Source organism: Anabrus simplex, chromosome X (assembly GCF_040414725.1).
Source record: "Anabrus simplex isolate iqAnaSimp1 chromosome X, ASM4041472v1, whole genome shotgun sequence".
In the NCBI taxonomy this organism is placed as follows: domain Eukaryota; kingdom Metazoa; phylum Arthropoda; class Insecta; order Orthoptera; family Tettigoniidae; genus Anabrus; species Anabrus simplex.
This window is the reverse complement of record NC_090279.1, coordinates 221,150,175-221,173,589: the sequence shown is the minus strand read 5'-3', so window position 1 is coordinate 221,173,589 and position 23,415 is coordinate 221,150,175. Positions and strand designations below refer to the sequence as shown.

The window sequence follows — 23,415 nt, the reverse complement described above, 5'->3', positions numbered from 1 at the left end:
GCCCTGCCGCTACCACAACGTGCCAGAAAAGTTGCACATTGAAATACTTTCAGCAACAGTGAGGAAGTTTTGTGTCGACACTCTGCCTATTCAAACACAAATGATGTAACCAATATCTCCTCCTGCACAGCTGGCATGCATAGTTGTCCAGTCGTGACACAGACTGAGAGCCAGTCCAAAGTTCGTAATTACAATTACAAGTGCACTGTTACTCAGGGAACGTATCTTCCCTTTTGATTCGTTAGTAATGTTTTCAGCCTAATTCTATAATAGTTTTTTTAAATTTTGTACTGCGTTTCCAAATTCCTTTGTTGAATGAATAATTTTGTTTTATATTTTAAATTTCTTATCCACTAATTTGTTCAGAGAATGATTACCTCGTTGTACTTCCTCATAAAACAAAAATCACCACCACCACTACCACCACTCTGTCTTTCTCGATTATCGCAGTGCTCTCTCCAGACCATACGTAGATTAAATGAAGTACAGGGTTATTGTAAATGATTGTCGGGGTTTCGTGAATTTTTTTTTTTTGAAAACGTGGAAAGTGTACCATTTTTATTGTTGCAGTAACGGTTAGACAAACTCTCAAAGTTTTGTTTTGCATCAACTCTAGTAAATAAGTTACCACCAGATGGCAGTAATAGCAGTGTTTAACAAAATGGCAGTTAGCAATACGGAGAGAGCTTTTTGTACTCTTGAACTTCATCAACACCGATCCGTTACCAGAGTCCAGCGCCATTTTCGGACAAAATACGGGAAGGAGCCTCCTTCCGACAACTCTATTCGCAGATGGTACGCACAGTTTGCGGATACAGGTTGTTTGTGCAAAGGGAAAAGCAGTGGGCATCCCGCTGTGTCAGAAGCGGATGTGAATCGGATTAGGGGCGTTTATCTCCGTAATCCTAAGAAATCAACTACGAGATGTAGCAGGGAACTGCAAGTTCCTCAAACCACAGTATGGCGTGTGTTACGAAGGCGCCTGAAGGTGAAGCCATATCGCCTACAGTTGCGTCAAGCCCTAACAGGTAATGACAAAGCCCTACGTTTCAACTTTTGCATGGCACTGCAGGAATGGATTGAAGAAGATGATGGTTTTCTTGACAGAGTACTTTTCAGTGACGAAGCTACTTTTCATGTAAGTGGAAAGGTAAACAAAACAAAACGTTCCCATTTGGGGTGCAGCGAACCCCCATTGTTATGTGGAACATGTGCGAGACTCTCCTAAAGTGAATGTGTTCTGTGCAGTTTCAAACACGAAGGTCTATGGCCCGTTCTTCTTCAATGAACAGACAGTAACAGGACTGACTTACCTGGACATGCTCACAGAATGGCTGTTACCGCAGTTGAGTGAGAGGGATGATTATGTGCTGCAACAGGATGGTGCACCACCTCATTTCCACAGGGAGGTTAGAGCATTTTTAAACCAAGAACTACCACAACGACAGATGGGCCGCGGAACGGAAGGTGATCTGATGCTCTTACCCTTTCCACCACGTTCACCAGATTTCTTCCTGTGGGGATATGTTAAAGATCAGGTATTTGTTCCTCCTCTACCGGTGGATATTCAGGAAGTGAAGCAACGCATCCAAGCCGCCTTCGAAAGCATCACTGCTGCCATGTTGACTCGTGTGTGGGAAGAGACGGACTATCAAGTAGATGTGTGTAGAGTGACACATATCGAGGATTTGTAATGTATGTCAAAATAACTTTATGAGTTACAGTATACAATAAAACAAGATTCATATTCCTACGTCAATTGCACTGTGAGTTATGAATTTTTGTAACCCCGACAATCATTTAGAATAACCCTATATATACTGCAAGGGAGGATGGTGTGGATAAAACAAGGAAAATAATGAATTCCTCTCCTGAGACGAGAGACAGAGACCAGCTCCACAATACCATGGACAGAAATGAACAATATTTGTCAATAAGTTTTATATGTATTTCAGTGGAATATTGGTGATTGTGTTGTATACAGCTGAAGATGACCCGCTAAACAAGATCAAAACTAGTCCCTTATATCTAGAGGCATGATTTTTTCGCATTAATTTTTGAACGATTTTGCGAGAAGGATAAAGATTTTTGCGTTATTTCGCAAAGTAGATTTTGCCGTATCGCTTTAATAAAATTCTAAAATTAATCATTAAAGGTTTCATTATTATCACTGATCGTTGATTGTGGAGGTTTAATTTATAGACTGTACATACCAGGTACATTTCCGGACTGCAGGGTCGGCTACTTTCTCCAGCGGGATGTTAGCTTTGAGTAGCATCGCTATTGTTTCGTGAATAAATTCTATTTTTTTCTCTCTTAGCTTTCTTTTGGATATCTAATGAGAGTTATCTTGTTGCCTGCCGTTACACTGTTGGAGTGCTAAATTCAGGTTCTGAACGTTCCTTATTTTTTTAAAAAATGTTTTGAGACAGTATCTTTTTTCTCCCACTGGATACGAACATTACAAAATCTGCACATTAAAATATTGCTTTCCGAAACGTATAAACCTTCACACGTAAACTGTTTAGCTCCGCTGTGCACCGTAACACTCATCGAGCGACCCATCTTCGCTACTGTCTGTGATCACTTTCTTAATTTTACCTGATCACGAAGCCGAAATACACCATTCAATTGTGCTGCTTGTAGACGTCATTAGGGATTCCAGGTAAGCACAATGCCGTGAGAAGACAGGCTGGGGTGGGATTACCAGCCACCACAAGAACAACATTCCAAACATTTTGTTTGGCAAGAAGTCTGGCCTCTACTTATATCTAATAAAAATATTTGGTATTTAATGAAATGTTATTGGTATTCCTCTGTCACTATGCTGCCCTTCTTCCACTCAAGACTTGACATATGCACTGTTCTTGAACAAGAAGTTTGCTAGTGTTGTTGATGTTGATGGAGCAAGGCTCTTTCTTTTAGTTTTGCTCATTTTTCCGCCTATTTGCAGTCAGCTCTCTGCTTTGTGAAGACCAGAAGTCTCTTTGTTGTCGGCAGGGAGGAGTCAGAGAGGTACTACAACTTCACGGAATTGGCTTGTCAGCTGAACGAACAGGAGGACGGAGTTGCTCCCACGGACTCTCGCAATCGGCCCGACCAGCGGCTCATGGAGGATGGTCTCTGGGACGAGGCGAATGTGGAGAAGGTGCGGTTAGAAGAGAAGCAGCGTGCTGCTCGCCGAGAGCGGGAAGCGGCCGCCGAGAAGGCAGCTGCGGAAGGTGAGTGCATGCAGACGTACCAACTATTACGGATTGTCCGTAATTATTACGAATTTCACCTCACGATTATAGCATTACGGTCAATGGGGAAATTATTACGGAAAAGCTCACATTTGCACGAAATCATTTTCTACGGAAAAAAGAAAAGAAGGAAAAAATGTTCAATCCTTTTGAGCATTTCTGCTCAATTCTCGTCGTTTCAGTGCTTGTGAGACGATAACGATACTTATTCGATCGTCACTTCCTTTTGCTACCCATACGCTCTCCTCTGCTATAAATCCTTAAATATGTATTTCTATATTAAGTGTACCGGACAGTTGATAGAAGGAATTGAGACCTACATTAAGGACATCTACACTGGAATCGCTTATGGTTCAGGAGACGAAAATGTGATCAGAGGGTGAAGGATGCTTGAAGAAAACCTACCTTGAAAAGCAGCTGCTAGGTGCGAAACGAGTTACAAGGAATTACAAGGAATGTTTTATCCCTGAATTAAGAAGTTGTATGCAGTTGTTATTGTGTAATATGATATACTTTAAAACAGATTGCTGTCGGGAAGGGTAAAGGAGGTGTCATTATTGAGAAGGGAAGAGCATGCTTTGGACTTGTCTCGAAAATTCTCTGGGGTGCGGAGGGTGATTACTTGTAATCCACTTCAACAGTTGTCACCTCTGGTGCATGGCTGTTCATATCTTAACATAATGAGAGGATCTTGACAAATATAGAGAGATGCGAAGATGAACACAATGATACGTCAGTGTAAAAAGAGGACATACATTAAAACGTTAAATAGATGTGCTGTCTCCTCATCAGCGCAGCTTTTTTCCACTTGCCAGCGTCGTCAGGAGAGTTGACATCAACCCTATCTCTTCTCTTTTCCTTTTTGTCTATCAGACTGGAGTGTCTTATTTTATTGTATTAGGCTCCTGAAAATGATCAAGGCTGCCGCAAGGAGAAAGCATAACCGATAAATAATGAGTGTAGACAATTGCAGACAAAAGACGAGAAATTGTATGAGATTAAGAAGAATAAGATATTGTCTGGCCGGTTATCTCACCACGGTAACGAGTAGACCAGCTCTGAGTGTCGGGTGGCAGTGATCCCCTAAGGCAACCAGCGGCTTCAGGTGAATGAGTTTCCTCAGTGCACCTGTGGAGTAGTCTTGATCACCTGTTGGCACCATCGTAATAACAGCCATTTTTAAATTGGCCTCAAAAAAGGCTGCGGGAACCAGCAGGGAGCATCATCAACCTCGTATCACTGGCTGAAAAGTCAGAAGAGGTGATTCGTTTCATGGAGAAGGGAAATATAGCTGTGAGTTGAGTTTAAGTGGAGACGAAAAGGAAAGAAGAGATACACTCTCTGCTGGAGTGGGGGTAATAAAGAACTAGATCTTAGATCAGTGATTATATAAGTGATAGAATACTCAAGATACAGTTAAGGAGTGTGTGCACCCCAGACTGGATACAAAGAAGAAATGGAGAGTGTTATCACTTTAATGCAAGAGTGGGATGTGACTAAAAAGGGGGTTGAGGAGGTAATTGGACCTTCTGGATATGGAAAGTGGAATGAAGGGGAAGAAAACTAATGGGTTTTTGTGTGAGAAATGGATTGTATTGGCAATATGTGCTTCAGGCAGAAGAATAATAAAGATATGGGTGAGGAAACAGAAGGACAAAGGTAATAATTGATTGCTTGGTGGAAAGAGTAAATCATAGGTAGCTTTTAGAGGTAACAGCCTTCACAGAGAGCATAGAGTAGTCTTAGCATTTACGAAAGTAGGAAAAATAGTGAAAATTAAGAAGAAGAAAATAAAAGTATGGAAATTAAAGATATGGAAGTAAAAGAAAAATTCCAACTGAACAGAAGGAAGACATACCCAGAACTGAAGTGGAAGTGGAATGGGTAAGACATCTGTAAGCTGTGCAGAGTACTTGTGACAGAAGATAATGAGACCCCATGGTGGAAGAAAGTAGCAGGTGAAGAAAAGCTGGAATGAATTTACACATAATTTGGAAAATGTGTATAGCAGTAAAAGGAAACTAAATGGACTTGTAAGAAAGAAGAGAAAAGAAAGTCTACACAAAGCACGTGAAAGGAAAAGGGGAGATAACAACACAACCTGAGGAGATGTGGAAAAGATGGAAGGATTACTTTGATGAATTCATGAATGTGAGATGATAGAGGTAGAGGGTGAGAAGACAGAAGAAGATGTGGAAACTGCTGTCAAACAAAAGAATGTGGGGAAAGCAGCAGCAGCTGCAATAGGATCTGTTGGCTGCTTGTTCCAAGTGACTGGAGTAAAGGTGCAAGAAATAGGAATACCTATATTTAAGAAGATATGTTTTCATTTCTCTGGTAGGAAAAAACATTTGAAAGGGTACCAGAAAAGATGGAAGAACAGTTACAAGAAAAACAATACAGCTTTCAAAACGGAAGATCAACACTAGACCCCTTCTTCAGTACGAAGCAGTTGATGGAAAAATATTGGGAATATATGCCTTTTCTAGGCATGGTGATCATATTTCTTGATTTAGAACAGGCTTACCCAGAGCAAAGGTATCAAAGTAATCCAACGGAAAGGGTTTGGGAAACAAATGATAGAAAATGTGCAAGCAGTGTCCAGACACATGAGGGGAGGACAGAGTGGTTTAGGAATGAAACTGGACTGGAAGTGTTATTCATAACAGTTATGGACAAAATTGTGAAGGAGACAAGCAGCTGAAGGAAGCACACAGAGAGGAAGTACAAGGGTAACTCGACATGTTGAGTGAGATTGTTAATGGTGTGGACTAGAGGGCAGCTGGGAAGCGAACTTATGCATTCTACTAGAGTGTGAGAAACGTGGTGTTAGGTGTAAAGAGCAGACACCTGGAGACAACCGAATAAAATCCAGGTCAGTGAAATTAAATGTTTAAGAGGAAACACAAGACGGCGCAGGAAATAGAAGTGGAAAAGCTTACGACGGAATGGAGATGGTCTGGATACATTAAGAGGATGGAAGAGGAAAGACTGTTGGTAGAAACCCAGACACTAGGAGGGAGGGCAAGAGAGAGAGAGAGTGCAAGTAAGAATAGTACAGTTAGCCTGAATTGGAACACAGTTAAGGAGGAACAATGATAGTTCGATACAGGAAGGTGGAAAGGTGCTATAAACATCCCAACCTGGTGGGAGCTGGACGAGGGAATGGGTGATGATGAAGACATTGTTACGTCGTATCTAAGCGATGTCGTAAAATTGCAATAGATCCCTTAACTGCCAAGATTTAATTTCTTTGATTGTATTATTGTGGATGCTTTTACATGAAGGTTGTGGAAGCTGGGAAGTAGAAACAAAGTCATTGAGAGCTGAGAAGAAACGAAGAAGAACTGAGGAAAGAGCATATCTCTGTCATTGTCCTTCTCTTGCTGTCAATGGTGTTTTCCTCATCCACACCAGTGTGAGTTAAAAAGCTGTCTCGGTGAAGTTGTACCTGAGCAGCATTATTTCAGGGATAGTAATAATAATAATCAGCTACCTTGTGCCGACATTTTAATTTGGTGCCGCCGGGCTGAGTGGCTCAGACGGTTAAGGCGCTGGCCTTCTAACCCCAACTTGGCAGGTTCGATCCAGGCTCAGTCCGGTGGTATTTGAAGGTGCTCAAATATGACAGCCTCGTGTCGGTAGATTTACTGGCACGTAAAAGAACTCCTGCGGGACTAAATTCCGGCACGTCGGCGTCTCCGAAGACCGTTAAAGTAGTTAGTGGGACGTAAAGCAAATAACATTATTATTAATTTGGTGCCATCTGGCATCAATGTTCCGTTTTACGCTAGGCCCACTAGACAACAGAGTAAACCGGATCTCTCTTGGGCATCTATGCCTGAGATGTAATGAATTTTGGCGGGTAAACAACAAATGTGTCACCTGAGATCTTTTACATGCCGACATCATACAACATGGAGTGTCGAATGGTCTACCTCTGGCGGGTTTGAACCTGCTATTTTGGGATCCAGAGACAGACACCCTACCACTGATCTACAGAGGCAGCTACTTCAGGGATGCATTTCCCATATATAGGCAATAAAAAAGTCCAATATAACTGTGATCTGCAAATGCTTGGTTTCCATGTTATGAAGGAGTATATATGACACGTACCAAGTACAGATGATGTTCAAAATGTCCACCTCCTGCATAAATACAGGCCTTACATCAGTGTTACATGAGGTTCTTTGCAACACACAGTTTGCTGTCAGTACATGTACCGCTCTATACGCATGCGCTGACTTCGTATCGGTTCCGGGATTGATACACGATTGGGTTGTGTTGGAATGGATTCTCGTTCATGAACTCCAAGGAATAGGAGTAACGCAATCCAATGAATGCTGAAATTTGTCACACATAAAGTTTCCTTGATATTACCTTAGCAATAACAAATAGCTTACCACAAGTTTTAAAACTGTTAAAAATGTATCAGAAACATGGAAGGTAAGTATTTTATTTAAATATTAACTGACGTAATATTTCTACAATTATGCAATTTATAGGTTTGTAATTTTGACTGTATTGCGAGAAATTTTGATGTTGGACCCATAAACAAGTTTTGATTTCTGTTGACATACCGGGTAACCTACATTTTATTTCTGTAAACACAAAATATGAAATAAAGTAAGAGAACGGGAACACTTCTCTAAATTCATCATATTCCATGAAGAAGGCGCAGGGACATCCAATTCAAATCCCGAAGTTTTGTTGTGGGATGTAAATGGTACAAAGGCCTTGATTGACTTGTACAAAAAATATCGACATCAAGTAGGTCGATAAGACAAATATGGAAGGTAGTAGCAGAAGAGCTTACTGTGATGCTGAAAAAGAAAGTCACGGAGAGCAATTGTGAGAACAGATGGCGTGTTCTCGATAGGAATTATAAGATTCAACAGGGAGCGGCAGGAGGTAGTTCGAGTATGCGAATGAGTTGGTGGAACTCTATGGTGCAAAAAAAATATGAATCCAGAAGTTTTATTGGCGTCAGAGACTATAGTTCCGATGCATGAAAGCTTCGAAGTACAGGCAACTGCAAGTGAAGCAGAGACCAATGTTAACACGAAAGAAGACAGTGCTAAAAAATCAATTAGGCAAAAGAGAAGAAAAGTTAGTGTTTTGGAACAGATAAGGCAGGATAGACTGGAATACCAAAAGAAACGTTTAGAACAAGAAGAAAGAAAGATTGCTTTGTTGGAGAGGAAAGTTATCATTTTAGAAAAACAATATGAACGTAACCAGTGACTGTCATAAAGTTGTGTTGCTGTGTTAATTATTTTTTTTGCATTATATTTCATTTCAATTTCATTTCATTTTAAATCTTTGAAAATTTTTGTTTTAGTACCTTTTTTCCATTACCTTTAATATTACATGTATTAGTTTAAATTTTCTCTTAATATAATATTTGGAAACAATTTTGAAAAAGGAAAGAGTTGTGCTTAATACAGATTATTTGTTACATTGTCTCTGTTCCGTTTGGCATCATCCTCGTCTTCCTCTTCACCTTGCAATAAGGGAAGCAATGGATTTTCTAAAACATTTTCTTCTAAGCGTACAAGGAATTCATCATTTATTGCAATGTTGTGCAAAACACAAGCTGCCCTTATGACATTAGTAATGAGAAAAATGCTTCTTAATTTGATATGGTACATCTGTCTAAATTTCTGTTTCAAAAGTCCGAAAGCATGCTCCACTACAGAGCGATCTTTTGATAGTTTCACATTGTAGTTGTGGAGTCAGGTTTCCTCTATCTTTGTAAGGAGTCAGCAAATTCTGTTGAAGTGGGTAACCGCTGTCGCCAAGTACATGATAACCGCCACACTTTTCCACAAGGTTATTCCCCAGAGGCGAAGTTCTAAAAAGCCTGCTGTCGTAGACCGAGCCTGGATAGCCAATTAATACGTCTATAAATTTTCTTGTGCAATCCACAACAGCTTGCATCTGAAAAGAGAAATATTGTTCATACCCACTTCCATATAACAATATTAATGGTTGCAAGGGTATAATAAATTACAAATTTAAAAATTAGTAATTTACCTGAATTGAATAATATCCTTTCCTATTTATATACGAGTCCGGATCGTTTTCTGGTTTGTCAGTTTTAATATGACATCCATCTATGGCGCCAATGACACCAGGAAATCCATTAGCTCCGAAGTATTGGGCACTAACTGCCTTTTCATTTTCAGTGGGCCATGTAATAATTTGGGGTGATAAATTACTCAGAAATATAGCCACTCTCCTAACAATTCTATGTAGCGAACTTAGAGCAATGTTAAATCTGTCAGCAACATCATTGAAACCTGACGTTTGATGGCTTATATACCATAAGAAAATGAGTATCTGAAACAATTTGAAAATATCATATTCATGAAACTTTTAAAACAAGTCTCTACAAATTTTAGCGAATTAAACCTGATTACTGTACTAACCTGGTGGAATGCCGAAATTTTCTCATACTTTCCATAATGTCTTTTATGATGCTCACTTCTTTCATTTCGATTTGTAATATCTTGAGCAACTCCTCGGCTAATGCGGAAATGCTTGAAAAACTCATTTTCATTATACTGAGGAACAGTTTCTTCTGAAAAATACATCGTATTTCAATTATATTTTGTTTCACCTGGTAGCTTTTGTGCCTTTATAAACTATAGGCCTAACGTAACACTATACATAAATAACTAAAGAAATATATTTAATTGCCGTTACCTAAGTAATTTTCATTTCTTTTCCTTTTTGCGAAAAATAGAACCTCCTCTTCGTCACTGGATGAAGATTGTAAAAATTCATCGTCACTATCCATCCTAACCTCAGTAACCAAACAGCTGATTAATTTATTAATGAGAGAAGAGCGCGCAATGTGCATGAAAAACAGCTGATTAAGGAACTCCAAAGAAATCAGCATACAGCAGGAAGCAACGGGTGTTTCTGCGCATGTCACAGAAATGTACGGCTCACTACATGCTTTAGACTGCGGACTAGTTCCGACCGCCAGGGATTGATACGAAGAGTTAGTTGGAACGCCTGACTGTAGTACACGGATGAGTACATGAACGCAATTTTGACTGTGTTGGAAAGGATTTTTCGTATTGCGCATGCGCAAGGAGACCACGTACTGGTACAGAGACTGTGTTGGAAAGAACTTATGGCCCATATTCCAGGAGTATTATGTATTTCCTGGCAACCTAATAAAGTTTGTTTCCGGAGTGTTTCCATATCAGGCACTGAAGACAAATACAGTACACTGTTGATTTCCAACAGCCACACAGGTAGAAATCAATAGGGTTCAGATCAGGTGGGCATGGAGGCCAGGCCTACATCTACCTATCCATCGATCACGAAACCTTCAATGCAAGTTCGGCAAGCAGTATGACTGAAGTGTGAGGTACCTATCATGCATTAAGTGAACCTGTTGATGATTAGTGGAGTGTCTTCAAATATATCTGGTTTGGTGTTTTCCAGAAAGTTTCTATTTGGAAGTTCATGGGGTCCAGTGACCCATTGGTGATGAGATATGTCTTCTCCTCTACCCATACATGCTGATTATGAAAATTGGTACCGTCCCTTGTGAACTTTGCTTCATTTGTGAATAACAGGCATGAAAGTTGCTGCAAGAACACAACTCCTGCTGGTGACGCAACTTCTCCCATTATGAATGCCAGGCCAGTGCTCTTCTGTGCACATTACACAGTACAACTTCAAACACAGCACTTGGTGTACCGTTTGCCTCTGAAGTAATTGTCAGAGTGTTGTACTGTGATCATCTGCAAAAGGGGGTGAAGCTGATTCCTGCTCGTGGTGCCCCTGCATAGGTAGTCGGAATTGAACTTCCGTTACTGAACTGAACGTCAGCATTCCAGAAGCATCATTAAAGTACTATCTGAAGTGATTCATTCTAGTAGGGAAAGGCTCTTATCAGAGCCCAATTTAACGATTATTTCTTTTAACAGTGAAGGACTGTCTTCTTGTAAAGAAGATCTTTTACATGAAATATGCCTAAAACATAGTTGTGATGTTTTATGTATACAAGAACTCATAGGGACGTTAATCAGTGATGTCCTAAAATCCCTGGAATGAGATTGGCAGTCAAACGTCCTCATGGCCAGTATGGAAGTGCCATCTTCACTAAATCAGATATCAGGATTATTGCAACCTCCATCACGGATGAAAATGACGTCGAAAATATTGCGATAGAATTGAGTAACTCTATCATTGTTAATGGTGTGGACTAGAGGGCAGCTGGCAAGCGAACTGATGCATTTTTCAATTTATAAACCCCCAAAGGTAAGCTTTTCATTCAGACAACCTGATAATCTGAATTTGCAGAAAGTGTCCATCTTCGTGGGTGATTTCAGCAGCCAGAGCATTATATGGGTTTATCCACATGATGATGAGAATGGAGAAGCTGTTATGTATTGGGCAGAATCACACCAACTGTCCCAAATGGCAAGTATGTAAACTCCAGTTCTAAAACAAAAGTGGATGTTACTAAGACAAAATTCATACCAGAGACCAGTTGTGTTGTTTGAGTCATCAGTCCATAGACTTGTTTGATGCAGCTCTCCATGCCACCCTATCCTGTGCTAACCTTTTCATTTCTACGTAACTATTGCATCCTACATCTGCTCTAATCTGCTTGTCATATTCATACCTTGGTCTACCCCTACCGTTCTTACCACCTACACTTCCTTCAAAAACCAACTGAACAAGTCCTGGGTGTCTTAAGATGTGTCCTATCATTCTATCTCTTCTTCTCGTCAAATTTAGCCAAATCGATCTCCTCTCACCAATTCGATTCAGTATCTCTTCATTCGTGATTCGATCTATCCATCTCACCTTCAGCATTCTTCTGTAACACCACATTTCAAAAGCTTCTATTCTCTTTCTTTCTGAGCTAGTTATCGTCCATGTTTCACTTCCATACAATGCCACGCTCCACACAAAAGTCTTCAAAAACATCTTTCTAATTCCAATATCAATGTTTGAAGTGAGCAAATTTCTTTTCTTAAGAAAGCTCTTCCTTGATTGTGCTAGTCTGCATTTTATGTCCTCTTTACTTCTGCCATCGTTAGTTATTTTAGTACCCAAGTAACAATATTCATCTACTTCCTTTAAGACTTTATTTCCTAATCTAATATTTTCTACATCACCTGCCTTCGTTCGACTGCACTCCATTACTTTTGTTTTGGACTTATTTATTTTCATCTTCTACTCCTTACACAAGACTTCATCCATACCATTCAGCAACTTCTCGAGATCTTCTGCAGTCTCAGATAAAATAACAATATCATCGGCAAATCTCAAGGTTTTGATTTCCTCTCCTTGGATTGTGATTCCCTTTCCAAATTTCTCTTTGATTTCCTTTACTGCCTGTTCTATGTAAACATTGAAAAGGAGAGGGGACAAACTGCAGCCTTGCCTCACTCTTTTCTGGATTGCTGCTTCTTTTTCAAAGCCCTCGATTCTTATCATTGCAGACTGATTTTTATACAGATTGTAGATAATTCTTCGTTCTCGGTATCTGTTCCCTATCATCTTCAGAATCATAAATAGCTTGGTGCAGTCAACATTATCGAATGCCTTTTCTAGATCTACGAATGCCATGTACGTGGGCTTGTCCTTCTTGATTCGATCCTCTAAGATCAGATGTAAAGCTAGGATTGCTTCACGTGTGCCTACATTTCTTCTGAAGCCAAATTGATCTTCTCCCAACTCAGCTTCAACTTGTTTTTCCATTCTTCTGTAAATAATACGTGTTAAAATTTTGCAGGCATGAGGTACTAAACTAATGGTGTGATAGTTTTCACACTTGTCAGCACCGGCTTTCTTGGGAATAGGTATAACAACATTCCGTTTCTCTCTTCAGCTAAAAAAAAAAAAATTATATATATTCTTCTCCTACCTTCATTTTTCTTCCCTCACCTCCTCAAAATTTCCTTTGATCTTTTCCTACCTCCGTTTCTCTCCTCAGCTCATCACATCACGCTTAAATTTTTCCTTTTGACACATTAAAAAAAAAAACAACTTACTGTCTTTTATTCAGAATCAAATTTATGGTCCGCATTGAACTGCGAATTTATATCCACCTTTATTTAACTCCATATATGTTGTTCCACCTCGTGAAACATCCATCGTCCTTCAAGATTCCAGAAGCAGAAGAGCTTTCTCCTAGTATCATACTTCGCATCGTCTATTAATTCTAGTTTATAAACATCTTGAGAAGACAATGTTACGATTCTTTATTTTCAATTGATCTCTGAATGAACAACATTATCGCTTAAGAACCAAGTTTTTTCGATTTCCATTTCCACAATTTATACGACGCACGGAACTTTTTTAAGGATCTCTATTTTTTAACATAATATAGCGCTTCTCTGGTTTCCTAAGCCTCCTCGCGCAACAATTGCCTTGTTCCAAAAAACTGAAGAGCCTTTCCAACATCCATGTATTTTGACGTCTATCAATACCTTATAAAATACGACGTAATCTTCTTCGAATATACAACAGCTAAGAAGAAGCCAGCATTCAACCTACTATTCTTCTTTATTACATCATTTAGTGCACAGTGGTCTTTTATAATATACGGCGCACCGAACTTTACATAACTTCCGCTCAGTGCTTCGTCAATTGGAAGAGTTATTATTTTTAATATATCTCTACTCAACTTCCCACATGGTATGTACCTTTAAAAAGACTGTACTTGTGTTTACATTGTTTATGTTTTCTTCGATATTTACGCCTTAATTTACTTCAGGCTGATGATGACCTATTACTAGGTCGAAACTAGTCCCTATGTAATTTTCATTTTGTATTGAAAAGGTGGACCAATAATAATATATTATTTTACTCTATTGTAATAACAACATTCTTCCGAAAATCGGATGGGACTTCTCCTGTCTCATACATCTTGCACACTAAATGAAATAACCTTGCCATGCTGGTTTCTCCTAGGCAGTCAGTAATTCAGAGGGAATGTCATCAATTCCAGGTGCCTTGTTCCTACTGAGGTCACCCACATCTCTGTCAAACTCTGACTTCAAAACTGGGTCTCCCATTTCATCAGCATCAACAGCCTCTTCATGTTCCAGAACCAAATTATCTACATCTTTACCTTGATACAACTGTTGGATATGCTCCTGCCATCTTTCTGCTTTGTCTTCTTTCCCTAGAAGTGGCTTTCCATCTGAGCTCTTAATATTCATACACCTAGATTTCCTTTCTCCAAAGGTTTCCTTGATTTTCCTGTATGCAGCATCTACCTTTTCCAGGACCATACAGTCTTCGACATCTTTGCAATTCTCCTTCAGCCATTCTTGCTTAGCTACCTTGCACTTTCTATCCACTTGATTCTTTAATCACCTGTATTCTTTTCTGCCCTCTTCATTGCTAGCATTCTTGTATTTTCGTCGTTCATCAATCAGGTCTAGTATCTCCTGAGTTATCCACTGATTCTTAATTGATCTTTTCTTCCTTCCTAACATTTCTTCAGCAGCCCTACTGACTTCATTTCTCTTGACTCTCCACTCCTCCTCTATAATGTTTCCTTCAGCCTTTTCATTTAGTCCTTGTGCAACATGTTCCTTGAAACAATCCCTCACACTCTTTTCTTTCAGCTTGTCTAGATCCCATCTTTTTGCATTCTTTCCTTTATTCAATTTCTTCAACTTCACATGGCATTTCATGACCAACAAGTTGTGGTCAGAGTCCATGTCTGCTCCTGGGAAAGTTTTGCAATCCACCACCTGGTTTCTGAATCTCTGCCTAATCATAATGAAGTCTATTTGATACTTTCCAGTGTCTCCAGGTCTCGTTCACATATACAGCCGTCATTTGTGGTGTTTGAACCAAGTATTGGCAAGGACTAAATTATGATCAGTGCAGAATTCAACCAACCGACTTCCTCTTTCGTTCCTTTGTCCCAATCCAAATTCTCCTATTGTACTACCTTCTCTTCCTTGGCCTACCACTGCATTCCAGTCTCCCATCACAATTAAATTCTCGTCACCTTTTACATATTGTATTAAATCTTCTATCTCCTCATATATTCTGATTTCTTTATCATCCGCTGAACTGGTAGGCATATAGACTTGCACTATTGTGGTGGGCATTGGTTTGGTGTGTATCTTGACAACAATAATTCTTTCACTATGCTGGTCACTATTGTCACTATGCTTTCACTATTCTGGTAAGGCGTACAAAAATAGTTGAACCACTTTTGATCCCAGAACAAGCTGGTATTAGAAGAGGGAAGAAGTGTACATCACAAATCCTCCATTTGAGACCAGTATGCTTTCTAATCCCTTTACCATGGCAGAACTGAATGAGGCTGTAAATATCAGTAAAAATGGAAAGGCTCCTGGTGTAGATGAAATCTGTATTCAACAAATCAAGAATTTTGGACCTGTTACTAGAGAATGGGTACTAAATCTTCTTAACAATTGCATTTGAACATGCAGAATACCCAAAATTTGGAAGAAACCTAGAATTATAGCAATCCATAAACCAGGAAAAGATCCACATGATCCTAAAAATTACAGACCAATTTCCTTGCTCTGTCATTAAGATCTTAGTACGAATGATTCTGGTAAGGCTTACAAAAATAGTTGAACCACTTTTGATCCCAGAACAAGCTGGTATTAGAAGAGGGAAGAACTGTACATCACAAATCCTCCATTTGACCTAATATATTGAAGATGGTTTTGAAAATCTGAAAATAACTGGTGCAGTCTTCATCAACCTGACTCCGGCCTATGACACAGTCACCAAATTCTGTTGAGTAAACTTTATAAGATCACGAAGGACAACAAGCTGACTAAATTTCTTCGATGTCTTCTTGAAAATCGAAGATTCTTTGTAGATTTCCAAGGGCAACGTAGTTGCTGGAAGGACCTCAGGAATGGCCTACTCCAAGGTAGTGTTTTGTCTCCAATATTACGAAGCGTGTTTTTTAAGTAAGGTCCGTTTTGTTGTAGACACGAGTAGTTCGCGTGCATATCGCAACGAGCGTGTGCGTCGTGTACTGGCATGCCTCGGGAACAACTGTGCTCAGTTTCAGCTCTGTAGCTAACCCGTGCGGTTCTGTTCCATGAATTATTTTTGCTGAGGTTTAGTTTTTCGAGTGATTGCTCTACATTTCTGAAATTGGGCTTTATTTTCAGGTGTGGGTTTTCTTTTGTAGAGGAAGAAAGCAAGATTCTTATTCTTAATAGCCTCCTTCAAAGTGTCATTCCACCAAGCTACTGTTTTCTTAAAGGAATTTGAGGTTACTTTTGGAACACTCGTGTCCGCAGATTTAACGAGAACTTCTGTGAAATCTTGAACGATGGTATTTATGTGCTTACAAGGGAAATCGTTTGGAGGGGTTAAGTCATTTAAGTGATTATAGACTGACTGCCTAAATTTTGTCCAATATTCTTTATTTAAATTCCATTTAGGGTTTTTGATAAATGAGAAGTTGATGGAAGAATTTTCATTATTGGTTAGTATCGGAAAATGGTCACAATTTCCTTGGAGTATTGAGTAAACAGACCAGTTGAAAAGGGTTGCTATGTCCGGTGTGCAGATGGTTGGGTCTATACTACTACAGGTGCCGCGGGCTATGTCAGAGCGGGTTGGAGCACTAGAGGTAATTATATCAAATTCATCAGCTATCTCTTCTTTCTCTTTTCCTCTTGCATCAGAACTATGACTTGGCTGTTGAAGTCACCCACTAGGATGAATGGTTTAGGTAGTTGGCGGATAAGGTTTTGTAGATCATCACCTTGAAACAAAGAACTGTTTGGAATATAAACATTGCAGATACATAGATAAGGTGGTAGATGGACTGAAATTGCTACAGCTTGCAAATTAGTGTTAACAGTAATTTCTTTGGCATAGATATTGTTTTTGATATAACTAGTTTCTCATCCACCTGCATGATTCACATTAGTTCTATTTGTGTGGTGGACACTGTAGGTCTTAGATAGGCAGCAAAATCGTTCTGAAAGTTTGTTTCGTGGAGACAGATGACGGATGCTTGGTGTTTATTTATTAGGAGTTGTAGATATTCTGTGATCGATAATTGTTAAGATTCCATTGGAGTAATGTTGTCATAATAATGATCAAAAGCAGAATGAGATTTATCTCCATTATTATATTGGGAAGGAAATGTTGTCACTGGAATAGTCTGGCGTTACATTGATGTGCGCGTTGGGTCTTCATTTTGACTGGTGGATTTCAGTAGCGGGTGTTTTTTTTTTTTTTTTCTTCTATTCAAGTGTTTTGTTTTTGGTGCTTTTATCGGTGTAGTAAGGATAGAGTTTTTGTACGGCTTTAGCAAGACCCTCTATGTCTTTTGTGTAGTTTCCATTGTTGGATGCCTTAGTGAGTGGTTGGCTGTTCCAAGAGCTCTGTATTATCTCAGTGATAAAGTGGTTAATAGTTGTACAAATTTAGCAAATATTGTCTGTGTGTGTGATTCATTTAGTTCTACAAATATTGGTGTGGTATTTATTTGCAATTTTCACACTGAGTAGTGCCGTAGGTGTTTGCTAGATTACAACTTCTAATTTAGGACTGTGTGAAAGAAGAAATATCTGTTTCTTTTTAATATTATTATTAAAATATCAGTAGGTTTGTTGATAAAATACAGTACATACAAAGACGGGATATTAAAAAGAGTTGTAACTTCGGCTGTGATTATAGTCTATTAGTGCAGGCATTTGACAGGGTACGGTTATTTCAAATAGCAGTTCAACGGTTCCACCTATCACAATGGTAACAAATTCTTCGAATAACGCGATACTGTTGTAAATTTTGTTTAAAGAAAGTATTTCAACAGAATATACAGTATTTCACTGGCGATATATTTAACAGTCGTATTGTTATTGATTATTGTCGCTCTTCGTATTCAAATATTGGCATTGTTGGTTACAGTTGTGAACAAAGGGTGTAGTGTATCAAAAAAAATATAAATAAAAATCAGCTGATTCTTGTATTCTGATCATTTCTAGTTCTGAGTAGGCATTTAAAGCATCCGTAATTTCTATTTCACACCCTCTATTTTTCAGTATTTATGAGCGGTTAGTTAATAATCAAGTTCCTACATCCCAATAATTGCCATTCAAGTCCCTGGCGTAATTCAGACAGAAATACTTTTGAGAAATTATTGTAAACAACCTCATATTTTTCAGCATTTAAGTACACTTTTATTCTCCGTCCCACGGAGTAGAGAAAATAATAGTAATCCACCATCTGTAATAATCACATAACCACATTTCAGTTGAGAATTGTATTGTAGATACGGTATATTAGATAGTATCTTGCCTGTTATATTCGTGTGTATTTTTGTGCAAATGGCAGGTTTCATTTCTCTTACAGCATAGTAGGATAAAGTAGTACTAAAATTAATCTGTCTACGTTTTTAACTTTGTTGGTAATCCCTGGGTACCAGTAGTTCTTGCGAATATCTAACTCTAGGCCTAATTGGAATTTTGATTTCTATGTGTGCTTAGTAATAACCTATTGCAATTAGGATACGTCTCAATGTAGTTTAAAAATTATTGTAGTGTATTATAGCAACTGAATGTAGTTCAAAATTATTGTAGTTTATTGTAGTACCTGAACCCAGTCTGAACGTTTAAAATTATTGTGGTGTATTATACCCAGTAGCATATTATTAGAAAATAGTGTGTTTATTCTATTACTGTGAAATAGTTGTGTAGTATAGTATCTTTGGTATCTGTAGTAACTTTCTTACTAGAATTCTGTTGTAGTAATTAGGGTAGACTTAACTGCAGTTTTGAATTGTGTAATTCTTGTGTATTATTCTCTGTTTCCAGTAATTAACTGCAATTTTCATCATGTTAGGGTGTTGTAGGAATAAAAAAATCATACAGTTAAGTAGTATTGTAGTGTAGTAGTGGCCTATGTTAAATGCCTTATTCTTGTGTGATCTTTGTGAACTTTCCTAGACAATATTTCTTTCCTTTCATTTTTATTTTGCACGGAATGTGTTATTATTTTTTCTTTCCTTTTCATTATTTACTAAAAAATGACTAAGGAGTGCGAGTGTAGGAACTGTGGGTGTAGCCTAGCATTAAGGAGTATGAGGGAGGAGTTGGAGAGTTTGAGGGAGATAATTAGGATTCTCTCAGAGGACAAGAAGGAAAGTAGGCCTCCCTCAAACAATTTACAGGATACCATAGGTGTAAAGGAGGGATGGGAAGGAAAGGGGGAATTCTAGAAGACAGGTGGTCTAAGGTTTTAAGGGGAAGGAGTTTTCCAGGCTAAGGGCTCCATTCAGGATCAGAATTCAGGACAAGTGTCTGTGAGAAATCGGTATGTGTCACGGCCAACTCGCCTGGTGCCTTTATTTTGTTGGCAATATATGCAATATCACATTAGATGAAATAACAGCCAGTTTTTATTAGAACAACATAATTTTATAAGAAGTTTTAGTCTCGAACTCGTTAATTTTAGAATTACCATAGACAATGCTCCAAAACATGTTTTATTAATGTATCAGTGTATTATTCACATTAAGTGTACCAATTTTTAGTAATTAGGCTACAAGGCTAGGAATAAAAAAACCATACAGTTAAGTAGTATTGTAGTGTAGTAGTGGCCTATGTTAAATGCCTTATTCTTGTGTGATCTTTGTGAACTTTCCTAGACAATATTTCTTTCCTTTCATTTTTATTTTGCACGGAATGTGTTATTATTTTTTCTTTCCTTTTCATTATTTACTAAAAAATGACTAATGTGATTTCTAGCTTTCCTTTTAATATTATGTGTAACTTTTTAAGGTTGTATTTTAGGCTGAAGATGCCCTAAATTAGGGGCAAAACATGTCCTGAAAATATTAAGTATTAATATATTTATGTAACCACTTACATGTGGATGTAAAGTATTGAACAGGAGGCTTAATAAATACCTTCATTGTTTTTTAACTATAACAATTTTCAATGCGGATCAATAATGAGGTTCTCCGAAGACCTTAAAAAGTAGTTAGTGGGACGTAAAACAAATAACAATAATGAGGGTATTAACTTGTAATAAGTGGTATGTTCCGAGCTGTCAGTGGAGAGATGGCGTGGGAGGACATCAGTAGATGAATAAGTTTGGATGGTGTCTTTAAAAGTAGGAAAGATCAAAATATGAAGATAAAGTTGGAATTCAAGAGGACATATTGGGGTAAATATTCGTTTATAGGAAGGGGAGTTAGGGATTGGAATAACTTACCAAGGGAGATGTTCAATAAATTTCCAATTTTTTTGCAATTATCTAAGAAAAGGCTAGGAAAACAACAGATAGGGAATCTGCAACCTGGGTGACTGCTCTAAATGCAGATCAGTAGTGATTGATTGATTGATTGATTGATTGATTGATTGATTGATTGATTGATTGATTGATTGAAGCAATTGCTGATACTTCCTTGGCACCAACTGTATTTTCGAAGAAGGATCGTAGCTGTAGGTGGCTGAGGGCGAATAGTGATGGGTCGGCTTCCAGAACTTGTTTTACTGGCAGGAGCATATCACTTATTGTTGATTTTTGCATGTCTGTCTTGGGTTTCTTGCAAGTGTGATTTATCTTACAGTTTTCGATTTGTTCAGGAGAGGCTGGTATGGATTTGTTGCTATCAAGAGAATTTGGATTAGTTGTTTCACTACTAGGTAGTGAAGTTGGCCTTTGACATCCAGGAAAGTTCACTGTTGTAGTGGTGGTGTATTTTTCCATAGTTGCAGCAATTTCTCTCTGTTTGAATTCCAGAGAAGGCAGAAGCTATACAGACTTGGCTAAGTGCTAAGTCAGGGTTGGTCAGTAAAGTGGCTTCTTGAATATCTTTTGGGAGGGAGCTAGAAGTACTGATGACAGTTTTGAGGTTTTCGATCTCTGACTTCTGTGAATTCTTTTGGAGCTGAGGAAAATGATTGCATCTTTTGGAAGTGAAACGTTATTAGGACAATCTGAGGCCAGAAGTCCTTCAGTATGGCAAAGAAAACAAGTGGATGAGTCGGATGATAGGTAAATCCAGTAGTTAGTACCATCGTATTCGATATGGAGGGATTCGGGGAGTTTATCAAAGTCTTCATTTTGAATGTACGTTTGTCTTTGGAAGCTTAAATTGTGGGAGAGTCCTGGAATTGACAAGCCTGCTCTAATTGGGGTAATCCTGGACATGATTTTCACACAGAGTTTTACAGTTCCTCTTCGATAACATAGTTTGGGATCACAGGACAGACGCTTGATAATATAATGCGCTTGGTTTTGGTTAGAAGGGGTCGTGTTTGCAGTGATACATTGTTTGTTAAGATCTTAGGGTTTTTCAATATCATATCTTCAATAGCTTTGTTACTAGAAAGGAAGATGCATATTTTTCCGTTCAGTATACGTGAAACAAACCAAATGTTGCTAGGGGTTGTAAGTTTCCCCATAGCTAGCACATATTCCGTGATACTGATCCCATCGTGCGATTTGATTCTTTGGAGGAGTATGACTGTATTGCAGCAGAATAGCTTAAGCTTTAATTACGTTTGTTACTAGTTGTCATCTGATGGTAGAAGGTTATTTACGGTGTTGTAATTACTTAGTGTCTGTTGAGATAATGTATTAGTGATTTCTTCATTTATTTAATTCAATAGATGCTGACCTCTGTCAACAGAGGTGGCCATTTTGAGTGGGTCAACGAAGGGTTTTAGGTTATCTGTATAGTTTTGCACACAAAGATCATGGATGTAATGTCAGTTATCTTACTTACAAAAATACAGGGGTCATCCAAATATTTCCTTCTGATCTCATATACTAATGTAACAATTACAAACCTCTATTATACTGTATAGCAAAACTTTAATAAGATAATTACTTGCAAACATCATCAGTCACTGCCTATTGTGGTGTAGGCAGGAAAGTTGTTGATTCAGTATCAGGAAAAAAAAAAACTTTAACTTAATTTCTAATTTGTATTTTAAAATATACAGCGTTTACTGTAGTGGATCCAGACATGTGAGCTGTCTCCATTTGCCTCTTGGATGCTTATATTCTGGATCTGTGACAGTTTTCTATTTTACCACTCTTCTGAGTGTATTGCCTTCATTTCTATATTTTTCATGAAATATGCACTGCAGTAAGTGAAAACACCTCTACTATATTGGCCTAGTGATTAAAAACAAGCAACTGTCTACTTTTAGCACTTTCTCAGAAGTCGTTGAATAAACAAATGTTAATGCTGGGTAGCAACAACTATCTGGAAAAACTAGTACTTTGTAGAATTTTTAGTTGCTACTTTGTGAACTTTGAAGCATTTACTAACTTCGCCCAGAACCTGTTGCAGTTGATCATAGCAGTCGTGTTCCCATACTTCCGAGGAGTTGAGGGCGGCAGTATTGTGTGTTCCTGTCTTTATACAACTTCAATTGTCACGGACCTGCTCGCCTTTCACTTTAACAGAATTTGTTTTTGCCACTGAGCCGCCTGCTTTAAGTGCTGGCAATCCGTTAGAATAAGAAAGAAGATAACTTACTTACTTTTTTTTTTTTTTTTTGGAAAAAAGACTTGAATGTTTATTTTTTTAATTTTTGATGTTGCAGGCCGACCCTACCCACCGTACGAGCCCGTGTGGTTCCGCAAGGAGAAGGAGCAGTACACTGGCAATGTATTCCACATGTACCAGGGCGACTATTGGCCTTGCAAGGAGAAGCAAGACTGGTCCCGATGTCCTGATATCTTTTAGTTACAGTAGAAAGTGTGTACATAGATCCTCTTTATCCCACTGCTGCTAAATAAAGAAATATATATAACTACATATATATTTGTCCAATTTACGAATTGGGGTGCATGGCGATCTGGGATGTTCAGGTTCAGGAGCGAAACATTTCAACATTGTGACATGGACACTGAATGTTGTACAGATATATAATTACATGTTGTAAAGAGATTTTTGTTTTTGTATAATTAAATGTTTTAATGAGTTAACTTGATTGACTTTTGTTAATCTGCTCTCGGGTGTGGCCAGGAACCTCTCCTTTTAGTCCATCCATCTTGTTCTGGAGAACATTTACTGCTGGAAATCTGCAATAAATGGAGCGGCTGAAACTGTCTCAAATGAAAGTCGTCAGTCTTACTCTTTGAAGCGTCAAACGTTGCCTCGTCCGCTTTATTGAGCTTCGAAAACCTGTTCCACTGTTCACACAAT

At 38.5% G+C, this 23,415-nt stretch overlaps 1 protein-coding gene across 4 annotated transcripts in view; it reads left to right on the top strand.

Moving 5' to 3' along the window:
- Positions 1-23,195, top strand: part of Osbp (oxysterol binding protein) — a 184,971-nt gene extending 161,776 nt beyond the window's left edge. For all 4 annotated transcript variants that reach the window (XM_067159125.2, XM_067159124.2, XM_067159123.2 and 1 more), the window contains 2 exons: positions 3,001-3,221; positions 22,811-23,195. In XM_067159125.2, the coding sequence (XP_067015226.1) occupies positions 3,001-3,221; positions 22,811-22,953 (364 nt within the window). In that variant the 3' untranslated portion in view covers positions 22,954-23,195. The remainder of the gene's footprint in view (positions 1-3,000; positions 3,222-22,810) is intronic.
- The last annotated feature ends 220 nt before the right edge of the window (positions 23,196-23,415 follow it).